Source organism: Nanorana parkeri, unplaced genomic scaffold (genome assembly GCF_000935625.1).
Source record: "Nanorana parkeri isolate BGI_ZX_2015 unplaced genomic scaffold, ASM93562v1 scaffold563, whole genome shotgun sequence".
Taxonomy (NCBI): domain Eukaryota; kingdom Metazoa; phylum Chordata; class Amphibia; order Anura; family Dicroglossidae; genus Nanorana; species Nanorana parkeri.
In genome coordinates, this window is record NW_017306831.1 from 514025 (window position 1) to 535598 (window position 21574).

The following is a 21574-nucleotide window of genomic DNA, read 5'->3' on the forward strand; positions in this document are numbered from 1 at the left end:
GGCCTTCACCAAACCAGAAGATTTTGTAAGGTGTCTAAGGGAATTTGTGCCCATTTTGAGGTCCGGTACTGATGTTGGATGATAAGACCTGGCTCACAACTGGAGCTCCAATCCATCCTAAAGGTGTTCAGTAGGGTTGAGGTCAGGGCTCTGTGCAGGACACTTGAGTTCCCCCACACCAGTCTGTCATACCATGTCTTTATGGAGCTGACTTTGTACACAGGGGACAGTCATTGTGGAACAGAAAAGGGTCTTCCCCAAACTGTCACCACAAGACTGGAAGAGCACAATTGTCTCATTTAGTATTAACAGAACCCTTCACTGGAGACACTAATAGCAAAGTAAAAAGGCGGCAGTTGGGCAATAAAAACATTAAAACACAAAAGGAATATCATAAATAGTTTTCTCACGGATGGCTAACTAAACCGCAATTCAATCAGTCATAAAACTTTGATTTCAATTAGAGTCCTGGAATTGTTTGTAAGCATTTTGGTAATGAAATATCCTCTTGAATAAAGCCAGAATTCGTCTTCTCCCCAACCTCGTTGGGTGGAATATATTTGAGGCAATGGAGCATAATCATGTAATTAATGTACAAATTCTATGTGAGCTTGTTCCTTCTTATTTCAGTAAATTAAATCCTGTGGCGCATTCCAACGTCGTTACAAAAACAATGAACATGCACACATCTGCTTAATTCAATTAGAAATAAATGCATTTATTTATGTAAATTATGTTTAATATTTCTGCGCAAGCAAATTTATTCTCGAGACGAGTTTGGGGTTTCTGAATGCTGCATTGCCGTAGAGGAAAAACAAGTTTGTCTAAGGTTGCCTCCTAGATGCTTGACCCTTCTTCTCTTTCTTCTTCAGGTCAGGAGTGACGGTACTCCAATGCGTGGCCAGGTCAAGATGAACATGTGCAAGTTTTTGGATCAGGACATTGAGGGCAGGGGAGTTAAGATGCCCAAGCAAGTGCAGAACCCGTCGTTGGTGGCCACAAACCGAACTATGGTGATGGCAGAACCAAAGAAGAAGCGACGGCAGAGGTACGTGGAGAAAGACGGGAAGTGTAACGTCCACCACGGGAACGTCCGAGAAACGTACAGGTACTTGACGGACATCTTCACCACCTTGGTGGACCTTAAATGGAGATTAAACTTACTGGTGTTTACCATGGTTTATACAATCACCTGGATTTCCTTTGGATTCATTTGGTGGCTTATTGCCTATATCCGTGGGGACTTTGACCACATAGAAGATTCAACATGGACACCATGTGTGGACAAGTTAAACGGGTTTGTGTCTGCCTTTCTTTTTTCTATCGAGACAGAGACCACCATCGGGTATGGCTACAGGGTCATCACGGACAAGTGCCCAGAGGGAATTGTTCTCTTGTTGGTTCAGGCCATTCTTGGCTCCATTGTCAACGCGTTCATGGTGGGCTGCATGTTTGTTAAGATCTCCCAGCCAAAGAAACGAGCAGAGACCCTTATGTTTTCCAATATGGCTGTCATCTCCGTGAGGGACGGCAAACTCTGTCTGATGTTCAGGGTTGGAGATCTTAGGAATTCGCATATCGTGGAGGCGTCTATAAGGGCCAAGCTGATCAAATCCAAACAGACCAAGGAGGGCGAGTTTATCCCTCTCAATCAGACGGATCTTAACGTGGGTTTTGACACCGGGGATGACCGCCTCTTCCTGGTCTCCCCACTTATCATCTGCCACGAGTTCAATGAACATAGCCCCTTTTGGGAAATGTCCAAAGAGCAGCTGGGGAAAGAAGAATTTGAGATCGTAGTTATTTTGGAAGGGATGGTCGAAGCCACAGGTAAGGCGTTATATTGAAATACTTGATGTGGCAATATACTCAGGTGTTTACTCCAGAACTGGTTGGCTTTGATAAGTAGTGAAAAAGTACTCCCTGCTAGACATGTGCGATCCATTTCGTTCCCAATCAAAATTTAGACAGATTTTCCAAAATTCCGACATTCGGGACACATCCGAATCCCAATGCATCCGAATGTGTGATCGAATCCAAATTTCCGTTTACGAATTTTGGATCCCATCCGAATTTCATTCAAAAACTAAACTGAATGGGACATGTGACTTTTCTGGTCAAGCAGAAATGTTTTTTCGATTTAATGCATCCGAATGGGTAACACAAATTTTCTTTACGGCAACATGGGAGCCATATACAGTATATACAGGTGAAACTCGAATAATTAGAATATCGTGCAAAAGTAATTGCAGTAAGTTCTGCAAAAGGGGCCCAAACCAAGTACTGAGTACATATGCATGCTTGTACTTTTCAGAGGTCCGATATTGTTCTATGTACAATCCTTGTTTTATTGATTGCATGTAATAATCTACTTTTTTGAGGTTGTGGATTTGGGGTTCTTGGGGTTTTCTTGAGCTGTAAGCCATAATCATCACAATTATGACAAATCACGGCTTGAACTATCTTGCTTTGCATGTAATGAGTCCATCTCATATATTAGTTTCACCTTTTAAGTTGCATTAGTGAAATAAATGAACTTTGCACGATATTCTAATTATTCGAGTTTCACCTGTATAATTCTGAAGCTGAGGCTCGTAGACCCGATTGGCATTCGGGATCCGAATTTTCAAATTGCATTCAGGAGCTCCCGAATGCCATTCAGTTCTGGGAGCCTCAGCTTTAGTAAAATATATTGGTTTCTGTGGTATTCACGAATATTCGTAAACTCATCCAAAACTAATGAAATTCGGATTTCGTCCTAATCCGAAACCCCAAACCGAATTGAATTACTTTTTTATTTTTATATGAGGACGGACCTGCCGTGTTATTACAATTGATCTTGGCGGCATCGTAAATGAACGAGTGGCTTCCCCTCTCTACATTTAACCCTGCGTGCCCAAAGCGGGGCTAAATGTAGAAAACTATCTGCCGGGCGCCCGGAACTGCATGTCCCGGGCATCGGGAGATTCTGCAACCCTGCCGCCCCCTCTGCTCCCTGCCGCCCCGCGGCCGGGCCTCAGTGGCCTTGTGGGAAATCCGGCCATGCACATGGCGCTGTGCAAATAGAAGAGGTAAGAAGGCCACCAGCACACCAGGGTTCAGACAAACATTCCCTCCTCATGTATCACTTCCCCCTCCCTTTTAGATTGTAAGCCCTCAGGGGCAGGGCCCTCCTCACCATCTTGTTTTGAATTGTATTTGACCTGTAATGTCTTCCTTATATTGTAAAGCGCTGCGCAAACTGTTGGCGCTATATAAATCCTGCATAATAATAATAATAATGGTGTCACAAGCAATCGCAATGTTTCGGAACCACATGCGGTCCCTTCATCTGGCAAAACAATGTGATAACATTGTTTTTCTTGATAAAGGGAGCCCATGTGGTTCCGAAACGTTGCGATTGCTTATGACACCATGTTTGTCTGATTGTTAATAAAAGATGGATTGATAAAGTGAATGTTGGTGTGCTGGGAGCCTTGTTACCTTTTCAACAGAGGGATAAACTGCTGTTGTTCCTTCAGTGCCCAATCACAGGCTGGGGTGGGACGGTGACCGAGCTTTATTTCTTAACTGCAGCAGAAAAGTAAAATGTCAAGGCTTCTTCCTTTAACAGTCTGAGCAATGCTGATACTACGTCACATTCACGCACTGTACATACATTCACTTTGGGGGGATTTCCTCTAACTTCCTGTTCCGTCTTTTGGCAAGGGAGTGAAGGAGAATTTACCGAATGATACACAAGTTTGAGGTATACATACACTTTCATTTCTAATATTGGATGCGCAAACAAGATGGTTTACTCTACTGTGTATAAAAAAAAACAAGTTCTCATCAATCCCTTGTATTTAAGAAATGCCTTCCATTAGATATGTTCTAGAAAATTCCTTTGGGATGGTTCTTGGAATTTGTGTGATAATGCAACATCACCATTAAAAGGGAACTGCATGAGCCCAGAGGAAGAATTTTTGGGCCGAGAGATCCCTGGGGCTCCTCTTCACATTGGTAACACTTTCTGCTGGTGTATTTGGAGATGGAAGTGAGTCACTTCTTCTCATATAGAGAGCACTTAGGTTTCTTCTACCCACATAACTCTTTTTCCTGTGCTCTCTGCGAGGTTTCTTGGGATGTCAGTGTTCCCGGAGAATCCCAGCGATGGAACTTCAATGAGAGCTTTTCCTATTGTTGTCTGTGAAGGTTCTCATTCATCAAGGCCATGTTATAGCGAGGAGTAGTTGGTCACATGCGACTGGACTTGTTTTGTAATGTTGAAGACGTTTTGTAGCTTCTTCATGCCACTTCTTTATTTCTAATGAGTGTCGGGAACATACCTTAGGTGGCACAGACACCTTATCGCAATCTCCATTAAAAGGTGACAAACTGGAATAACCTTTGTGAAGGCCTTCAAAACCATCTGCCTTACACATATAATGCCGTTTTAACATCCCTTCCCTGGTGATATGACAACAATTTGCACGTTCAGCTGCGTGAATTGAATGATTAATAACTGTGCAGATTTCCTGACACCAAGGATGGGATTGTGAAACTAGAACCGGGGGGTGGGGTTCCACAACTTTCACACCTCCCATCCTGTTCTTGGACAATCAATATCTGCACATTCCATGGTGATTGGCTAAAGGTGTCTGTGCTACCCGGGTGGACCTATATGGTGGAGTATGATCCTGGCACTCATTGGAACTGAAGAATTGGTTGGATAGGCTACAAAACGTCAACATTACAGAAGGCTGTGACCAACTTCTACTAGCTTCTTGTACTGTTATACGCTCCTGCCGAAACTGAAAATGCATAAAGGGAGCACAGTTTACCTTCTCAAGTCTTTGGGCATCTTCTAGTCTACTCCACTCCCGCTTGTCCATGCCCTGGAGATGAACCTGTTTGTAATGCTGAAGATGCATTCTCAGATGCACCCACCATAGGTCCTTCTATAGACACCTTGCTGTAGAAATTGGTCCTGGTGTTCTCAAAGCCATCCATATTTGCTTAGGTAGCAGCTCACCAATTATTTTGTCACTTTCGGTCATGCTTCCTTTAATAAATACTGTATATGTGGTTACTGATAGCAGTTTCTCTTATAAATCTAGTGCTTCTCTTCTAATGCCTCCTCACCTGTCAAGTCAAGCTCCATCACCCTGGCAGTGCCGGGAAGAGTGCTTTAGTACCCAAACCCAAAAGGCCAAAGTGCAGCTCCCACCCTGAGCTGAAAACTGCTTTAAGTAGCATAGGTTGCAGGCCCTGCCCATTTTGTGCCCTCTTGCTAAAGGCCCAAAGCGATCGCCTCTTCTAGCTATCCATTAACATGGCCCTGCACCGTGCATAGCTCAATATGGAATAGCAATAGATGACCCCTCCATCGCACAGCACAGCATATGTAATATTTGGACATTTCCATATACAGCTTCTTTTTCTCATAGTGTCAGCTGAGCTCTGCAGGTACTAAAAAATCACGAGTATGAGGCTGTTGTATCATACTAACCCTAAACACAGCCTATAATCACCCATTGCCCTCTAGTCTTGTACACCATTATATAGAACAGCCTTTATCAAGGGGGCGTCTTCTGACATTGTTCAGGGTGCCTTCAAATTTTTGCTGACAGGGGGACTCTGGTGTAAAAGGGGGGGGGGGACTCCATTTCATCTTTTTTTGTTTCTTTGCTTGGGGTCCCCCCTTAAAACCCATACCAGTCCATACCTAGGATAAGGGTCTGGTATTGATTTTGGGGGACCACTTTTTATGTTCACATTTTTTACATTTTAGACTGGGGTGCCTCGAGATATGGCATACTTATCAAAGGTGCCGTGGCCCGTGACTGAAAAAGCTTTGAGAAACCCTAATATATATCGAGGGCAATACATGTTTAGTGAGCTCCACATATGTTTAGATTCCTGCTCCAACAGTGACATCTGCTGGCGACACTGAGAAATACATTTTGCGTTGCCTTGTACAGGGCACCCGTACACCCCTCTTTAGTCTATGCAGTTTTGTTTTTTTAATTAGTTTATTATCTGAACAAGTACAACATACACATAATGCATGTATTAGTACAAAAAGACATGTCACACAATTACACTGTTTGTACTCTTGGGGTGTTCCAAGAGCTATGGTATCCAGATAAGAGTCCGTATATCATGATCCGACCTCGACACCCAATATGACAGGTGACTGTGGTATGTCGCGTGGCCGTATCATGTATGTAAAGTAAAAGTGAGTTTGTATGAACAGCAAAATTGCCCGAACCAATTCTTAATATCTTTTCAAGCATCGTTATAAAGAAATATGCAGGAGGTAAAGAGAAAAGACAGAAAGGGGCAGAGTCATAGAAGTGCAGTATTTCCTTTCGGAAGCAAGATAGTCTATGCAGTTTTGTCCCATGTGTGTGACATTATGAAACACAATTTGTCTCCCAGCAAGCTGAGGTGTAATGTCTTACGGAGCATTTGCCAAATGCATCAAAACTGAATGAGTTCTAGATGTCTTTATAATGCGTTTGTCATAAAACGAGAGAGAGGAGACGAGAGAGGATAGAGAAAGAGGGAGAGAGAGAGAAAAGAGCGAGAATAGAGAGGGTAGAGGGAGAGGGAGAGAGAAATAGATAGGAAAGAAAGATGGGGAGAGAGAGGGGGGGAGAGAGAAGAGAGGGGAGAGGGGGGGAGAGCGAGGGGGGGAGAGAAAGAGAAATAGGTAGGAGAGAGAGAGAGGGAGAAAAAAAGAGAGAGAGAGAGATTTGGTCTGTATAGCGATCATTGATGAACATACAGAATCTATCAGCAAATACAGCCTGCCTCATCTCAACCGCCAATCTGTAGATACTGAAAAACTTGACAAAAATACAATTCACAAGTTCTCTTATGTTCCTTTTATCCTTTAGGAATGACGTGCCAAGCCCGCAGCTCCTACGTGGAAAGGGAGGTCCTATGGGGCCACCGGTTCATGCCCGTCCTGACCCTAGAGGAAGGTTTCTACGAAGTGGACTACGACACCTTCCACAACACCGACGAAACGCCCACACCCAGCTGCAGTGCCAAAGAGCTGGCGGACCTCAATGAGAAAGGCGAGGCCCTGCACCTTACCTCCGTCAACAGCAAAGCCAACCAGACCACGGACACAGACATGGAGAAAGGCGCGGAGGACGAGGTCCTCCCGGCCGTGGCCAACGGGGACATTAGTAAAACAAAACTTGACAGCTGTGAGTGAACCGCAGTGGCATTGTAGTGGGTTACACAATAGAGTGGAATATTAGCCAGCAATACAAAGATGGCGCCACTGTCCTGAAATGATGTGGTTGACCTCTTTGATACATAACCCTTAGAGCAGTGAGGGGCATTAGATTGGTAGAATATACAATTTGATCTGATGGCTGTAGGCCACAGTGAGTATTATTATAATACCGGGGGGTATAACGGACTCTTGGCAGAGACAGAGACGTATTTTTTGCTGTTATACACTGCGGTTACTGTTAGGAATTCTAGGGGAGTCAAACTCAAAATGATCAGGCAGCATGCAACCTGAGACTAGACCATCCCCGTCCTCTCCGCACACTATTGGCTGACCTCTCCGTCAATCATTTGTCTACACCGCCTTTGGTATCTATATGTAGCCTCCCCCTTTGTCCCCTGTGTTTAGGTTACCGGATATCTTCGCAGCATCTTTGAAGCAGCGCCAGCAATAGATAAGCACAATGACCAACAGCTCCGGTGAGCCATGTAACCAATGATGATGTCACCGCGAGCAGCAAGTCAAACACGCAGCACACGACGACTCCTTCTGAATGTCTATGAGCGATCAATGCCGATCCATCAGCTACAATAGTGATTCATGAATGGATTATGGGGCGCAGCAGTCCATGCACTCCTCTTATATGCTGCGAGCTGCACAATGCATGACCAATATTAACCATCATGTCACAATGATTCCAGAGACCACTCTGTATGTACACACATAGGCTTCATGGATGCAGGAGCATGCTGCTGGTTTCATCTGGACCCTCCACACATATCCATCTAGAGACCACTTGCAAGCCACAGTGATGTATCTGGTTCACTGCGAGCCAGGGTTGGTGCCTAGGGAACCAGGTTCCCTCAGCAAACTGGTCCAAAGGACCAGTACATGCTCGGCCATGCTTGGCCATATACTCCATCCCTATCAGGAATTATAGAGCTTCCGTCATATGATGCTCGGCCACGATTCCTATGAAGGAAGCTCTATAATTCCTGATAGGGATGGAACCTCCAGCTTCATGCACATGGATGTCAGGATGCAGTTTGGGATTGCTGGCTTCTGGTTAAAGTCTTATTTCCCTTTCTCGTTGGGTTTCAGCCAAACTCTGCAGGCCAATGATGAAACCTACGACGGTTTAGAAGTGGTAGATCTCCCCAATAATCCGTCTTTCTATGATGACCTCTGCCGACACATAGTACATACGCTTAGATGTTAAACCGGCTCCACTGTGCTCAAAGGAATGATGTGCCACCTATGCCACTCGGGAAGCACCTGCCTACAGCCAATGGTGTAATCTGTTTTTAAGGTGGCCGTACACTATACAATCTGGGGTGCCATTAAAGTGGACCTTCACCATATCAGGCAATGGACATTATGTGCACTGCGGCTGGTTATCTGGGGGCCGGCTGTCTGTTTATGGTTCTTGCAGCCGGCCCCTTGACCAGGGGGCTGGCTGCAAGACCCAAGAAGAAACGATTTTTCTTCGCATCAGAAAAGAAAATGGCGGCTGGCGTAATGGATCGCTTAGGTGTGTCCTTATATGATACAGTTTTGTGAAATCTAGAGGAGACTCATTGTACAGTGTAGGCCAACTTCGGCCCTACGGCTGTGACGAAACTGCAAATCCCATCATGTCTATGCCTCTCGGGGTCACGCCTGTGGCCGTCGGTCTTGCAATGCCTCATGGGAGTTGTAGCGCCGCCATAGCTGGAGGGCTGACATTGCCTACCTCATGGTATAGTGTATGGCTAACTTTAGTTCCCAAGTCTGTCTTGCCTCAGCCCCCCAAACATCTCAGGACTCCCCATCTGTAATCAGCCACCTATTCCCATTTTCTTGTGTTATCTCTCTTCTCTTATTGCAGTGCCCTCTAAGAATGCAGATGGTCAGGGCCACTCTAAGCCATACGCGGGCATGGGGCAAACGTCACATTGGTGAGTCCCCCCCGTCCCCCCCTCCCACCACCACCATTGTAAAACAGGACTTCATGAGTACATTACAAACACATGGCACCATGGAAAGGGATCAGGAAACCTCACACAGCTGATTAAAGTTGAACAAATGTATCTTTGAGGTGCAGTAACAGATCAAAATACTCGGAGTTACAACAAGAGGGATCTTTTCTTTGGTATTAAAAACTGCTGCCCCTTAGCCTAGGCAAAGATCACATGATCTCTATACAGGAGCACAATGGCTGTTTCATATGATGAGAGACGACAGACAGTCTATTGTTTACTGGTCAGGCCTTGCCTGTTAGATTTAGGACTCATTCAGACGTACAGCTCCGTGCTGCGTGCTGGGCCGTACCAAACAGCTGCCGGGAAGGACAGGTGCTGCGTGTGATTAGTACTCAGCCCCCGTTCTTCTATATGGGACTACGCGGCCGTACGCCCCCCTACGCTCACCCCAAGTGCAGGTCCGTACGCGTGTGTGTCCCCCGGCTCAGACGCAGACAGGATCCATCCTGTCAGGGTACGAGTACGCTCACCCGCACCCATACGGACATGCAGGGTGGGTTAGCATAGGGGGCGTACGGCCGCGTAGTCCCATAGAGGACGGGGGTTGCGTACTAATCACATGCAGCACCTGTGCTGCCCGATACAGCCGTGCACGCAGCGCGGAGCTGTACGTGCCGGCCGATTCCCGTGTGAACGAGCCCTTAGTGTAAAGACCGGATGACCAGCAAGACACTGTGAAGCACTACTAAGCAGGTAGCACAGCCTGCATATGTAATAAACATACAATATGTACATATATAATCACAAGCTATAGATAAAAGCGCTCACTGATAAGATTATTTACATTTTTGTTCTTTAAAGGAGAACTTTGGGGTTAAGGCTTTTCCCCATAGTTCTCCTTAGGGTAACGGGAGGACACAAACTAGCATCCTCCCGTCCCCCTAGGCTCAGTATATAGGGAGCTACAGCTCGCGGTATACTGAGACGCCGCAGCTGAAGCGGATCCCGACAATTATGTCTGGATCCGCCCAGCTGCGTGAGTGACAGCTGGCTCTGCCTATCTAGAGGCAGAGCCAGCTGTACCCGCCCCCTCCCCCGTCCGTTCCGCCAGTCAGCGCTGGAGGATCAGAGCGGGAAATCCAGCCCTCCCCTGTCACGGCTCTCTGTCATTGTCACAGGTCGGCTAGATCTATGAGGTGAGGGAAAAGCACTCGCCTCATAGTTCTCCTTTAACAGCCTTACTTGTAAGCTCCTATACATGCCGCCCCTACATCTGAATGACTGAGCAACCCATGCAGTCCCCAAAGTAAACAGGGGCATGTTGTGAAGTCTTTGTGTACAGTATTATGGTCAGCAGGTATCTACTTAGCATTTATTACATGCCAAGTGGCCCTTAGCCCTGTATTGCTTGCATTATAATAAAGCAGGGGTGGGCAACCTCAAATCCCATCATTCCTCTGCCTCTGGGGGTCATGCGTGTGGCTGTCAGTTTCTTGCAATGCCTCATGGGAGTTGTAGTCTCACCACAGCTGGAGGGCCAAAGTGTAATTATACATTTACTGAACATTAGACATTTGCACTGGTCACTGCAGCCCATGAAACATGTCACTATGAGGGGTTATCTTTTCTGAAGCCAAAGCCAGATCATCCACTACGCTACAACCTAGGGCCCAGTGGCTATCCAGGGGCCCCAGCTACATCATTCATGCTCCTGCATTAAACCAAGGCAGGGGTAAGCCAACTCTGGCCCTCCAGCTGCAGTGGAACTACAAATCCCATGAGGCATTGCAAGATTCTCACAGCCACAGACATGACTCCCGGAGACAGATGCATCATGGGATTTGTAGTTTCACCTCAGCTGGAGGGCCGCAGTTTGGCTACCAAAGGGTTAACGCCATTGGTAAAAGCTTTGTCCCCGTCTGTCCCTTGCAGTTGGCGTCTAAAGGAGCCGTGCCAGCACAGACAATGCACGTGTTGCAGCTTCTTTGGCTCTTGCAGATCATTATTCTGTGAGGGAATAGGAGAACCAAAGCTATTACCATGCCTAGGTCCCCATTCTGCCTTACAGTGCAACTCCACTTTTGCTGAGAATAAAACAACCCCCCCCCCCCTCTCTGGGTGACCAATGGACATGTCAAGGATTTTAACAAACTTTGTGGCACATTCCTACCTTGTTCTGTTGCTGCTCGCCCCACCGTGTCCTTCCCAGACTGATTCCTGAATGGGAGGGTCTGAGCTCGTTATGACCACCTGGTGCACTCACCCGTGTTCTAATGAGGAAAGCTGCAGCACCTGCATCCCTCCAGAGGCAGTTAACCCTTAGCGTGCATCTGACCCAAAATGAAAATTCTGCAGAGAACCCCTATATTTTTGAACAGTTTCAGCAGATTACAACGGCTGCAGGACGACATGGAAAGGTCATTTTTAATATTAAAGTTTATACGTCATATTCATTTACAGAAGTGGAGTTCCCCCTTAACCCTTTCCGTGCCAGAGCTGGTTTTTGCATTTATTGCATGTGTTAAAATGCGCATTCTAGGCCCAAACCCCCCCCCAAAGTGATCTCTTTTCTGAAACCAGAGAACCCGGAGAATAAAATAGGGGCAGCTGTTATTTTTTTATGTCACACAAAAAAATGGGTGGAAGTTTAGAAGTGACGGCAGCCCGGAAGTGCGATTGCAGCTTCCTGCTGTCACGGGCGCACTTACCTCTGTGGCAGTGAAACAGTTAATCGGTCTCGTCTCCCAGACCTGTGTTTGCAATCGTCTGTGGTTGACGCAGGAATGCTTACTTGGAACAGGAGGTAGCACTTCCGGGCTCATTCCGTCACGTATTCCCAAAAATAAGAATGAATGGCAGTGTTCTATGGAAAGCTCCAACTTATCGAGATCTCCAACTACCTCACTGCCGGTGTTTGGAAAGACTGGAGCTCTGTACAGTTGCGGTGCGCATGCGCATGTTCGGAATACCCGTCGAGTTGGCCAGCTGCTGAATATTGTTCAGATGCAGCCGCACAGAAGCTCCGTCAGTCTTTGTTTTGCAGTCTCGCGCCGCCTGCTCGGAATCTCCAACTTGCAAGTACCCGGCCGTGAGGTAGTTGGAGATTTCGACGAGTTGGAGCTTTCGATAGATCAGTGGGAATGCTGCCCAGATCCTGCCTATTGGTTTCCCCGCCTACTTATGACAGTCTCCCACTAATCAATCAATCACACACCACCCCTGGGGCACCGACCACTTATCCTGCCCCCGGCAACAAACTTGCCATCCAGGCTGCTCAGTGGCGGCTGCCATATGAATGGGGACACCATCTGGGCTCCCAACCTTAAAGGGCTTCACCCCATGCCACCTCCAGCCCTTGACTGAGGATGAACTAGAAAAAAACAGCATGTGAACCCTTCTGCTCTAGTGCAATCTCAGCAACCAAGTAGGAGCTGGGACACAACTGGGGCAAGAACATAGGGCGGCGTAGGCAAACTCTGACCCTCCAGCTGTGGTGAGACTACAAGTGCCATCATGCCTCTACCTCTGAGAGTCATGCCTGTGGCTAAGTCCTGCAATGGCTCATGGGATTTGTAGTTGCACTACAGCTGGAGGGACCTAGTTCACCTACCCCTGGCATAGGGCAGGGTGATTAGAGGCCAAGTATGAACCAAGTGCCCCCCTCCTATCTCAGGCAGTGCTCATGTGGGGACATCTGCACTGGCCGGGTAGGGCATTGATGGGACCAGTCACCCAGCACACAGGCACCTGGCTGAGACCGGTCTCCTTTACAGGAAGTTGCCCCCCAAAGGGTCCATTACAGGGATGATCACATTACTGGAGCAAGGTGCAAAAGAACAAGAGGTGGATTTGTGCTACGCGAGGTATGAGCTGCTGCACCATAAACTTTTACATTTGCCTGGAGATGAGATCCGTGTGCAGTTGAGGGACATTTAGAAGAGTTCAATAAATCTGCTCGATGCTTTTCAGACTGACTTCTCTGAGCCTACGGGTACATGTGCCGTCTTGCCAAACCTGAATACATACGTGTAGCAGTTAGCAGTTTCCCCACTAGGTGGCAGCAGCGTTCACACCCGCGAAGCTTTGTATGATGGATGGATAGACCGGGAGAGATTTCCAATCACTGGAGGAAAGAGAAAGGTGACAACAAGAAGATAAATGACAGCTCAGATCGGATGTAACTGATGGGGGGGGGGCCCAGAGAGGGGGGGGGGAGTTCCATTCTAATATCGATGCACTGTGAATATAAATATACTTGTTGCGCGCACATGGGCAGTCTGCGTTATTTATGTGCCGTGTATGTCCGCATCTGACGTTTTCCAATAAATATTTAATAGCAAATGATCCTTTGCCGTGTACTGTGGTTGTGACCAGCGTAATCAATCCATTGACAGGTCTCTCATCTGCAATCAATAAAGCCCGTGATCCTTGCTGATTGAATAGCTCTGGCTTCAGAAAGGGGGTGCGACGGACCTCTGCAGAGAGACCACTGCTTCTACACAGAGAATAAGGGTCCTCCTCTGCAGCATGCTACCAACCCTCTGCGCACTCTGGCAATGTCCCCGACTTCCTCTACGGTCCAGTGCCGGCAGTCTTCTTTAGGCAGAGTGACACACGTCCTTTCATCCATTTGCTGTGAGCCCAGCCTGCCGATTACACATAATTGCACGCAGTACCGCAATGCAAATTAACGCATGTTATGAGCTTAGGTGTGCTGTGGTGCCATGCATATTTAATGACACCCCAATGCACCAAGGTAGAGCCAACGCACATGTGTTGCAGCACACTGTAACCAGGGGTGCGCAATTTATATGACCCAACGCCAAGGACATGCAGTCCCGGGCACCGGGCAGGTGTTTTTTCTTTTCTACCTTTAAGCCTCGTTCACACTGGACCCAGTACGTTCCGGTCCGATTCTGGGCAAAACGCACTGCATCGCATTGCAGCTGGCTCACTATGTTGTGGGGCAGGAGGGGGCATGGTGGTCCATTGAAGTGAATGGCACCATAGCCACGCCCTCCGGCCGCAAGGCACATTTATGCCTGCAGTCCGGTCCGAACAAAATGCTGCAAGCACTGTTTTGTTCGGACCGGACCGCAGGCATAAATGTGCCTTGCGATCCCGATGCGGCCAATCACACTACGGTGCCATTCACTTCAATGGACCGCCACGCCCCCTCCTGCCACACATAAAAGTGAGCCGGCCGCAATGCGATGGTGCGTTCTGTCCAGAATCGGGCCGGAACGCACTACGTCTAGTGTGAATGAGGCCTTAGCCCTGCTGTGGGGGTAATGCACTGCATTGTACTGTGATGCGCTGCCAAAAATGGTGCATGTCCCTTTTTTTTGGACATTCTGGAGTGTTGTCACCCCGTGCATATGAATGGGCTGCGTCTTAACGCAACACACCAGGACAGCAAGGTCCGATTGGGCCCCTTACCTTTACACTTGAACTTCAGCACAACAATGACAGGGAAGTCGGTGGGAATAGTTTTCGGATCTTTTATTGACAGAGAAATAATATGTACTGGATGCTCTCCATCGATTTACAACAGAAGCAAATTTAAATGGACGAACCCGACTGAAGCATCGGGTCCTGCGTGCGTGCCGACCAAGATTACAGGAATCGAGTTCACAAGGTCAACGTAGACCCCTTCAGATTTTGCACGGGAATGTGCCCGCTTCTCTCTGGTCGTCCCACTTCTCCACCTGCAGCAGATACACAGCATCAGATCAGGAACGGCAACATTATTATTATACTCGTGTAGTGCCAACAGTTTGCGCAGCGCTTTACGATACGAGGAAGACATTACAGTAACGATACAATGCAAGACGGTAAAGAGGGCCCCGCCCCTGAGAGCTTACAATCTAAAACATTACTTCTTCAAATGCACAGAAATACTAAATAATAATAATACTACAGGAAGCCCGACTCCAACTACATGATGCAAACACTTTTTCTTCAGTTCTGACTAAAGTATGGAGATTTCTGCCAACTTCCTGTCCATCTGACACAAGAATAGGAGGTGCGCCAAAAATTACATTTTGAAACCGAAAAAAATAAAAAATAAAAAATAAAAAATGTGATTTACAAGCACTCAGCGATCACTACGATCACTGTGCTTGTACCGGACTCGCTGTCACAGGAGGCTGAGCAAGCGGTGCGGGGAGGAGTGCTCAGTCTCCTGTACCAGCTGACTCCTCCCCCCGGCAGCGCCAGGCTCCTGTGACAGCCGACTCCTCCACCGCACTGCCGGCCTTCTGCGACAGCTGTCTCCACCCTCCACACCACTCTCCATCCTGATCTGTCACAGCGAGGCGGTGCAGGAGAGCTCGGCCTGCTGCGGCACGCTCACAGCGCTCCCCCCCCTGAACGTTTCTCTCCTCCCCGCTGGATGCTACGCAGTGTCAAGAGGGAACACAGAGCATCGCCCAGCGGGGAGGAGAGAAACCATGGATGCATGGCACTGTCCGCATTTTGCCAAAAGTGCCATTTTTGGCTGATATGTGTCGGCGGCCGAAATTTCGGTGCATCCCTAACAAGAACAGGAAGTGCGGGGAAAACTAACAGGACCATTATTCGGAGCCCCTAAACTTGTGCCTTTCGGGGCCTTATTCGGGCCGTTTCCACTTTGTAAAAACCAAGTGCCATTATTTCCTCACTAAGGAGGAACGGGTCGGGTCACATTTCCTCCTCTGTGGGGTACAGAGTGGTGACGGGCATAATTTGGAAAGGTAGAAAAGTACAGGACCCCGTTCAGTACCCGCCCACAGCCAATGATTGACCTCTGCATAGTACAGCACTATCCCACCACCTCTATAGCACATCAGTGCCTTCCCATGGGGAATGTAGGTTTTAATTCCCTACAGCAAGGGTGAGCAACCTCGGCACTCCAGCTGTGGTGGAACTAGAAGTCCCAAGAGGCATTGCAAGACTGACAGCCACAGACATGACTCCTAAAGGCATGATGGCATTTGTAGTTTCAATACAACTGGAGTCCCGCAAACTATATCTAATAAACATAACAAAACAGTCAATGAAAAGCACACAGACAACGCATGCAAAAATGCTTATAAAAAAAAAATTGAGTTTGCAGTAAAAGTAATCCGTGTAACTAGACATAAAAGGCCATTTTGGACAAGGCAATTTCCGATACGTTGGATTTGCAATCCTACCGCAATATCCATGCTCTACTGAGCCATTTGACACGCTGGGATCTGTAGTTCCACGGCAGCCAAATGACCCGTGCATTGAAAGCCTGCATCAGATCCACAGATAAAAGTGTCTGGGAGAAAATCCCGGGACTTACCCAAGAGTTGGGGCACATGGACTTGTATACACGGAAATACCACTGGCATGGGTAGGGATCTTGTCCTTTACTGCTTAAAGACTTCTCACATCGATGGAAATCTACAAAGAAGGGAAAAATGTATTAGACTGGTAACAATGACAGATCATCCGGCGCAAAGAGGAGCAAAAACAGCAACGCAATACAAGGACATAACAGAATAAACTAGGAGGAGGAAAGGGCAGCAATCAGAGCGGGACCGTAATGTGACCGGGACCGTAATGTGACCGATGTAATGTGACCGGGACCGTAATGTGACCGATGTAATGTGACCGGGACCGTAATGTGACCGGGACCGTAATGTGACCGGGACCGTAATGTGACCGATGTAATGTGACCGGGACTGTAATGTGACCGATGACATTCCAGATCGGATGAGTTTCTTGATGCAATCCAGCTGAATACATCATATTTATATAAAAACCCCTTTATATCCACCTCTCACTTCACCACATGCCGAAACTCAGGGAGAGGGGAAAGGTCAGCACCAGGAGCTGGAAGGGGTATAGGGGGCATTGCCAGCATGGTGATACAGACAGTCCAATATGTTATTACAAATAGAATTTGTCAGGAAACAAAAAAGGAACTGAGAAGCATTTTAATTCTGCATTTCGCTATTCGGCTGCTTGAAGTGCGGCTCTTGTGTGCAGAGGAACTTATATATAAGAATTAGGTAAATATCAGTTTCCGATAGCAACTGCACACATTTATGTATTGCAGGAATTGTAAAATGCCAACTCCGGAACGCTTGCTCTGGGTGACCTTACTTTTACAATGAAGAGCTCAATGAGAAGACTTGACAAGAAATGTGTGACTGCTTCAGTGCAAAACAAACCCGCAATAAAATATTATATTACCTTCAGGAAGCAAGTTACAGGTCAAAGTTTAACCAGCAAGAATGATCTATTAAACCTGCCGAGGAGCAAGCTTGCTGGTTGTTCATGGTGTTCAGGAATGGCCACCTCCAAGGCAGCTAAAGTAATACAGCCCCCCATCCCTCCACAGTTGCTACAGGCAAAACTATCTCATAATACTAATTTCACCTTTTAATTTGCCAAGTGTGCAAAATTGTAACATATGAAAACTATCGATTTGCAGTGTGTTTGTGAAGCAAATCTGAGGGACGTGCCCCTTTGCTACTACCATTTTGGCTTTCTCATTCTTAAAAGGAGAACTATGGGGTCAGGGCTTTTCCCCATAGTTCTCCTTAGGGTAACGGGAGGACACAAACTAGCATCCTCCCGTTACCCTAGGCTCAGTATACCGTGAGCTACAGCTCGCCGTATACCGAGACGCCGCAGATCCCGACATCGATGTCGAGATCCGCCCAGCCGCGTGAGTGACAGCTGGCTCTGCCTATCTAGAGGCAGAGCCAGCTGTACCCGCCCCCTCCCAGTCAGTGCTGGAGGATCGGAGCAGGGAGGGGGGAATCCAGCCCCTCCCCTGTCACGGCAGAGAGCCGTGACAGGATCGAGAGGTGAGCGAGCGCCGGTATGTGTTCGCTCACCTCCCGATCTACTGAGCCGACCTGTGACAGTCTCATTGTCACAGGTCGGCTAGAACTATGAGGTGAGTGAAAAGCACCCCCCTCATAGTTCTCCTTTAAAGTAGAACTGAAGCCAAAACCTTTGTTTTAAATAGAGTAAGGAAGGTTTATAACCGGTCAGATGTTTTTTTGTTTTTTTTTACATCTGTGGGGAGATTTCCCTTCACTTCCTGTCTGAGATTCACAACAGGAAGTGAGAGGAAATCCCTACAATGTGAGGGAAATACCTGCTGGTCAACGGGGTCACCAGAACTAGTGTTCCTATAGGAAGAACATTCACCGGGACAAAGACAGCAATAAAAAGCTTCTAATCCCTCTCCACTCCATCCAAAACTATGAAATAACATGCTTCAGTTGGACTTTAAAACTGGGTATAGGGCAGCCCATGGATTGCTCTCCTACATGGCCAGTGGAAACTGGGGACATTCAACCTCTCCGCAGTAAAACCGGACTATGGCTCCAGTTGGAAAGCACAATCTATTCCTATTCATGAGGTTAAGACTCTTCATGATCAACAAAAAAAGTGTTCTAGTATTTTAAATGACACCCCTGAAAAGCTTGGTCTCCATGGGTCACGTACCAACTCACTTCCATGGACGACTCCTCACTCATCGCACTGTAGATCTAATCCGGGGTAGCTGGTTCCAAAGTCTATGACGTGGACTGCAGCCTCCCGTCCTCCTCAACTATTCCTCCTTGCTTCTCTCTGTGTTTTGCTCTAGTCCAGGGGCGGGCAACCTCGGCACTCCAGCTGTGTCGAAACCACAAATCCCATGAGTCATTGCTAGACTGACAGCCACAGGCATGGAGGACTTTGTGGTCCCTCCACAACTGGAGTGCTGAGGTTGCCCGCCCCTGCTCTAGTCTATGTGCTCCCTCCCAGTTTTGGAGCAGAGGACCCCCTGCCTACCCAAGTCTTGTTCATTAGCAGATATTCTATTCCTCATGCTCGAAAGCCCCTAAAGATACATTACCACATTGGAGAGACACACGCCACTTCTTTGCAACCTCAAATGTATTTGTGACCTTCCATAGTTGTCACAGCATTGTCTAATTCTTAAGGTGCCCATACACCTGCCAATTATCGTACGATCGATAATCGGCAGGTGTATGGGAGGCGTGCGACTGTTTCTACTGTACGGTCGCACGTCCTTTGTCTTCCGAGCACGCTCGAAAAATCGTAAGATTTTTGGGCGGGTTAGTGGCGTGTTCGCACACTGCCCGCTCAGCATTGGAATCATCGCAAGCCCTCCCTTCAGCGGGGCGGGCTTGCGATGATCGCAAGTACGATCTGCCTGTCCAAGATGGGAAGATCGCCCGATATTTTAATTACCTTACAACCATCGCAGGAAGTCGTGCGATGGTTGTAAGGTGTATGGCCAGCTTTAGTTGTTGATGGTGCCCTGTGCCTACCCTGATTTATCGATTTGTACACTTGGGTTGGGCCATGCCGCCTTTTTAGATTTTCTTTTTTTTTACCAGGTAAATACAAAACAAAAAACGGTTTTTGAAATGGAATAAAAAGGATAAAACAAATGTATCCGCCGCATTTCAATACATTACATTTTCTTCTTGGGATTAGACACACTGAGACACAGATCAGCTGTATGTGGTGTCTGGTTGGCCAAGTCACTCCCTATTTTGTTCTATCTTCTGCAGACTGATACCGAGAGATTATGTAATAAATATTATTAATAATATATAATGAAATAAAAATATTATGTTCCCAAATAAAATTAAAAAAAGACCCGTTTACTAAAAAAAACAAAAAACATAAACCTAAAAATCCAACCAGGAAGATGGTGCCCCCCTACATCATAAACCTGGTCCCGAGATAATACTAATAAAGTCTGGGAGATGAAAAGAAACCATTAAGAGGTTCAAATCTCCAGAGACCACAAATCCCGATATTTTTGGCTGAACTAACTAAAAGGAATGTGCTGAGTGTCGCTGTATTTGGAGCGGAGCGATCTCCCTCCAATGATGTGACAAGTGAATATAAACTCACAATAAACCCCGCGCTGAGCTGATGTTGGATCGTGTCCAGAAAAGTATAAGGAACAGATGTTCTGATCTTCCACTAAGAAAACTGCAGCATCTCAAAATGCTTTTAATGCTAAAGCTCCGGGATCAGCAGATATTGTCCTCTTACAAGACTTGTGTATTCGTCTAGAATCTTGGTGAGCTTTGCGTTCCAGATCTGTGCAGAAATCCAGTGCGAGACTTGGAGCTTCCTGTAATAAAGACCGCTCACTGCTGCTCTCTCCTTGTGCAGGGTGACTGATCTTGTCTCCACCCCCTCCTGTAATAAAGACCGCTCACTGCTGCTCGCTCTCCTTGTGCAGGGTTACTGGTCTTGTCTCCGCCCCCTCCTGTAATAAAGACCGGTCACTGCTGCTCTCTCCATGTGCAGGGGGACTGGTCTTGTCTCCGCCCCCTCCTGTAATTAAGACCGCTCACTGCTGCTCTCTCCTTGTGCAGGGTGACTGGTCTTGTCTCCACCCCCTCCTGTAATAAAGACTGGTCACTGCTGCTTTCTCTTCTTGTGCAGGGTGACTGGTCTTGTCTCCACCCCCTCCTGTAATAAAGACCAGTCACTGCTGCTCGCTTTTCTTGTGCAGGGTGACTTGTCTTGTTTCCGCCCCTTCTGTAATAAAGACCATTCCCTGCTGCTTTCAATCCTTGTGCAGGGTGCCTGTCAAGTCTCCGCCCCTCCCTGAAAGACCGGTCACTCTACGCCCACGTATGTAGTGGGTGGGGCCTGTTGGGCCCTTTCCACAGCCCTGCTTTCTGCATAGGCTACGTACAGCATAATGAGGATGTATTGTGAGCGACTCAGAGCCAGGGGATTATCTTATCAGCCAGGTAACTAGCACTTTAGAAGTCAGTAATGAAAGCCACCAGAACTCTCAGGGAAGGTTCACTTAACCTCCCTGGCGGTATGATTATTTCAGTATTTATTTTTCTATTTTTTACTTTTGAATTTCTCGCCGGTTCCGCCCCCAATGCCGGCGCTTGCAGGGAAGAAACACGGAAGACGCCCAAGTGTGGCTCGGGGTTACCACTTTTGGTATGGAAAATTAACCCCCGAGCCACGCTCGGGATTACCACCAGGAAGGTTATCCTCATTCCGGGGGCGTGGCCAAGCCATGGACGCGTGAGGAGTGAGACCCTGAAGCTCCGAGCCCGACTATCTGCTAACCCCACTCTTTCCATCCTTCCCCACCTCTTAATCCACCCATGTCAAAGAAGAGCAGGCAGAGGGGGCAGCGGTCCACGCCGAAAACAGCTTTTAAAAAAAATCCTCATTCCAGGCAGCAGGAAAAAAATGAAATGCCCTCGAAGCAAAGCAAGGATTAAACTCTCATATCTAGGTGGAAGAGGAATAAGCTGTAATACTCACCTTATTCCCCTCGCTCCGACAGGTTTCCACCATACTGTGCAAACCCCCCCCCCCCCCCACTCAACAAACCCCCTCCTCTTTGTGA

General features: G+C 47.4%; 2 protein-coding genes across 2 annotated transcripts in view; one reads left to right on the forward strand and one right to left on the reverse strand.

Annotated features, from left to right (window-relative positions):
• Window positions 1-875: 875 nt before the first annotated feature.
• On the forward strand, window positions 876-7300 carry LOC108791640 (G protein-activated inward rectifier potassium channel 4-like). The gene is made up of 2 exons (XM_018562183.1): window positions 876-1830; window positions 6885-7300. Exons 1-2 carry the CDS (start codon window positions 894-896, stop codon window positions 7208-7210), a joined length of 1263 nt encoding a protein of 420 aa, XP_018417685.1. The 5' UTR covers window positions 876-893; the 3' UTR covers window positions 7211-7300.
• A 7378-nt stretch (window positions 7301-14678) lies between these two features.
• Window positions 14679-21574, reverse strand: part of LOC108791637 (cytochrome c oxidase subunit 6B1-like) — a 12670-nt gene continuing 5774 nt past the window's right edge. The window contains exons 3-4 of the mRNA XM_018562180.1: window positions 16502-16602; window positions 14679-14900 (exon numbers count right to left, since the gene is read on the reverse strand). Of these exons, the coding sequence (XP_018417682.1) occupies window positions 14847-14900; window positions 16502-16602 (155 nt within the window). The 3' untranslated portion in view covers window positions 14679-14846. The remainder of the gene's footprint in view (window positions 14901-16501; window positions 16603-21574) is intronic.

Coding starts and splice junctions, on each gene's coding strand:
- LOC108791640 (XM_018562183.1), top strand. CDS start 894: ATGCGTGGCCAGGTCAAGATGAACATGTGCAAGTTTTTGGATCAGGAC. Junction 1,831..6,884: donor AGGGATGGTCGAAGCCACAG/GTAAGGCGTTAT, acceptor TTTATCCTTTAG/GAATGACGTGCCAAGCCCGC.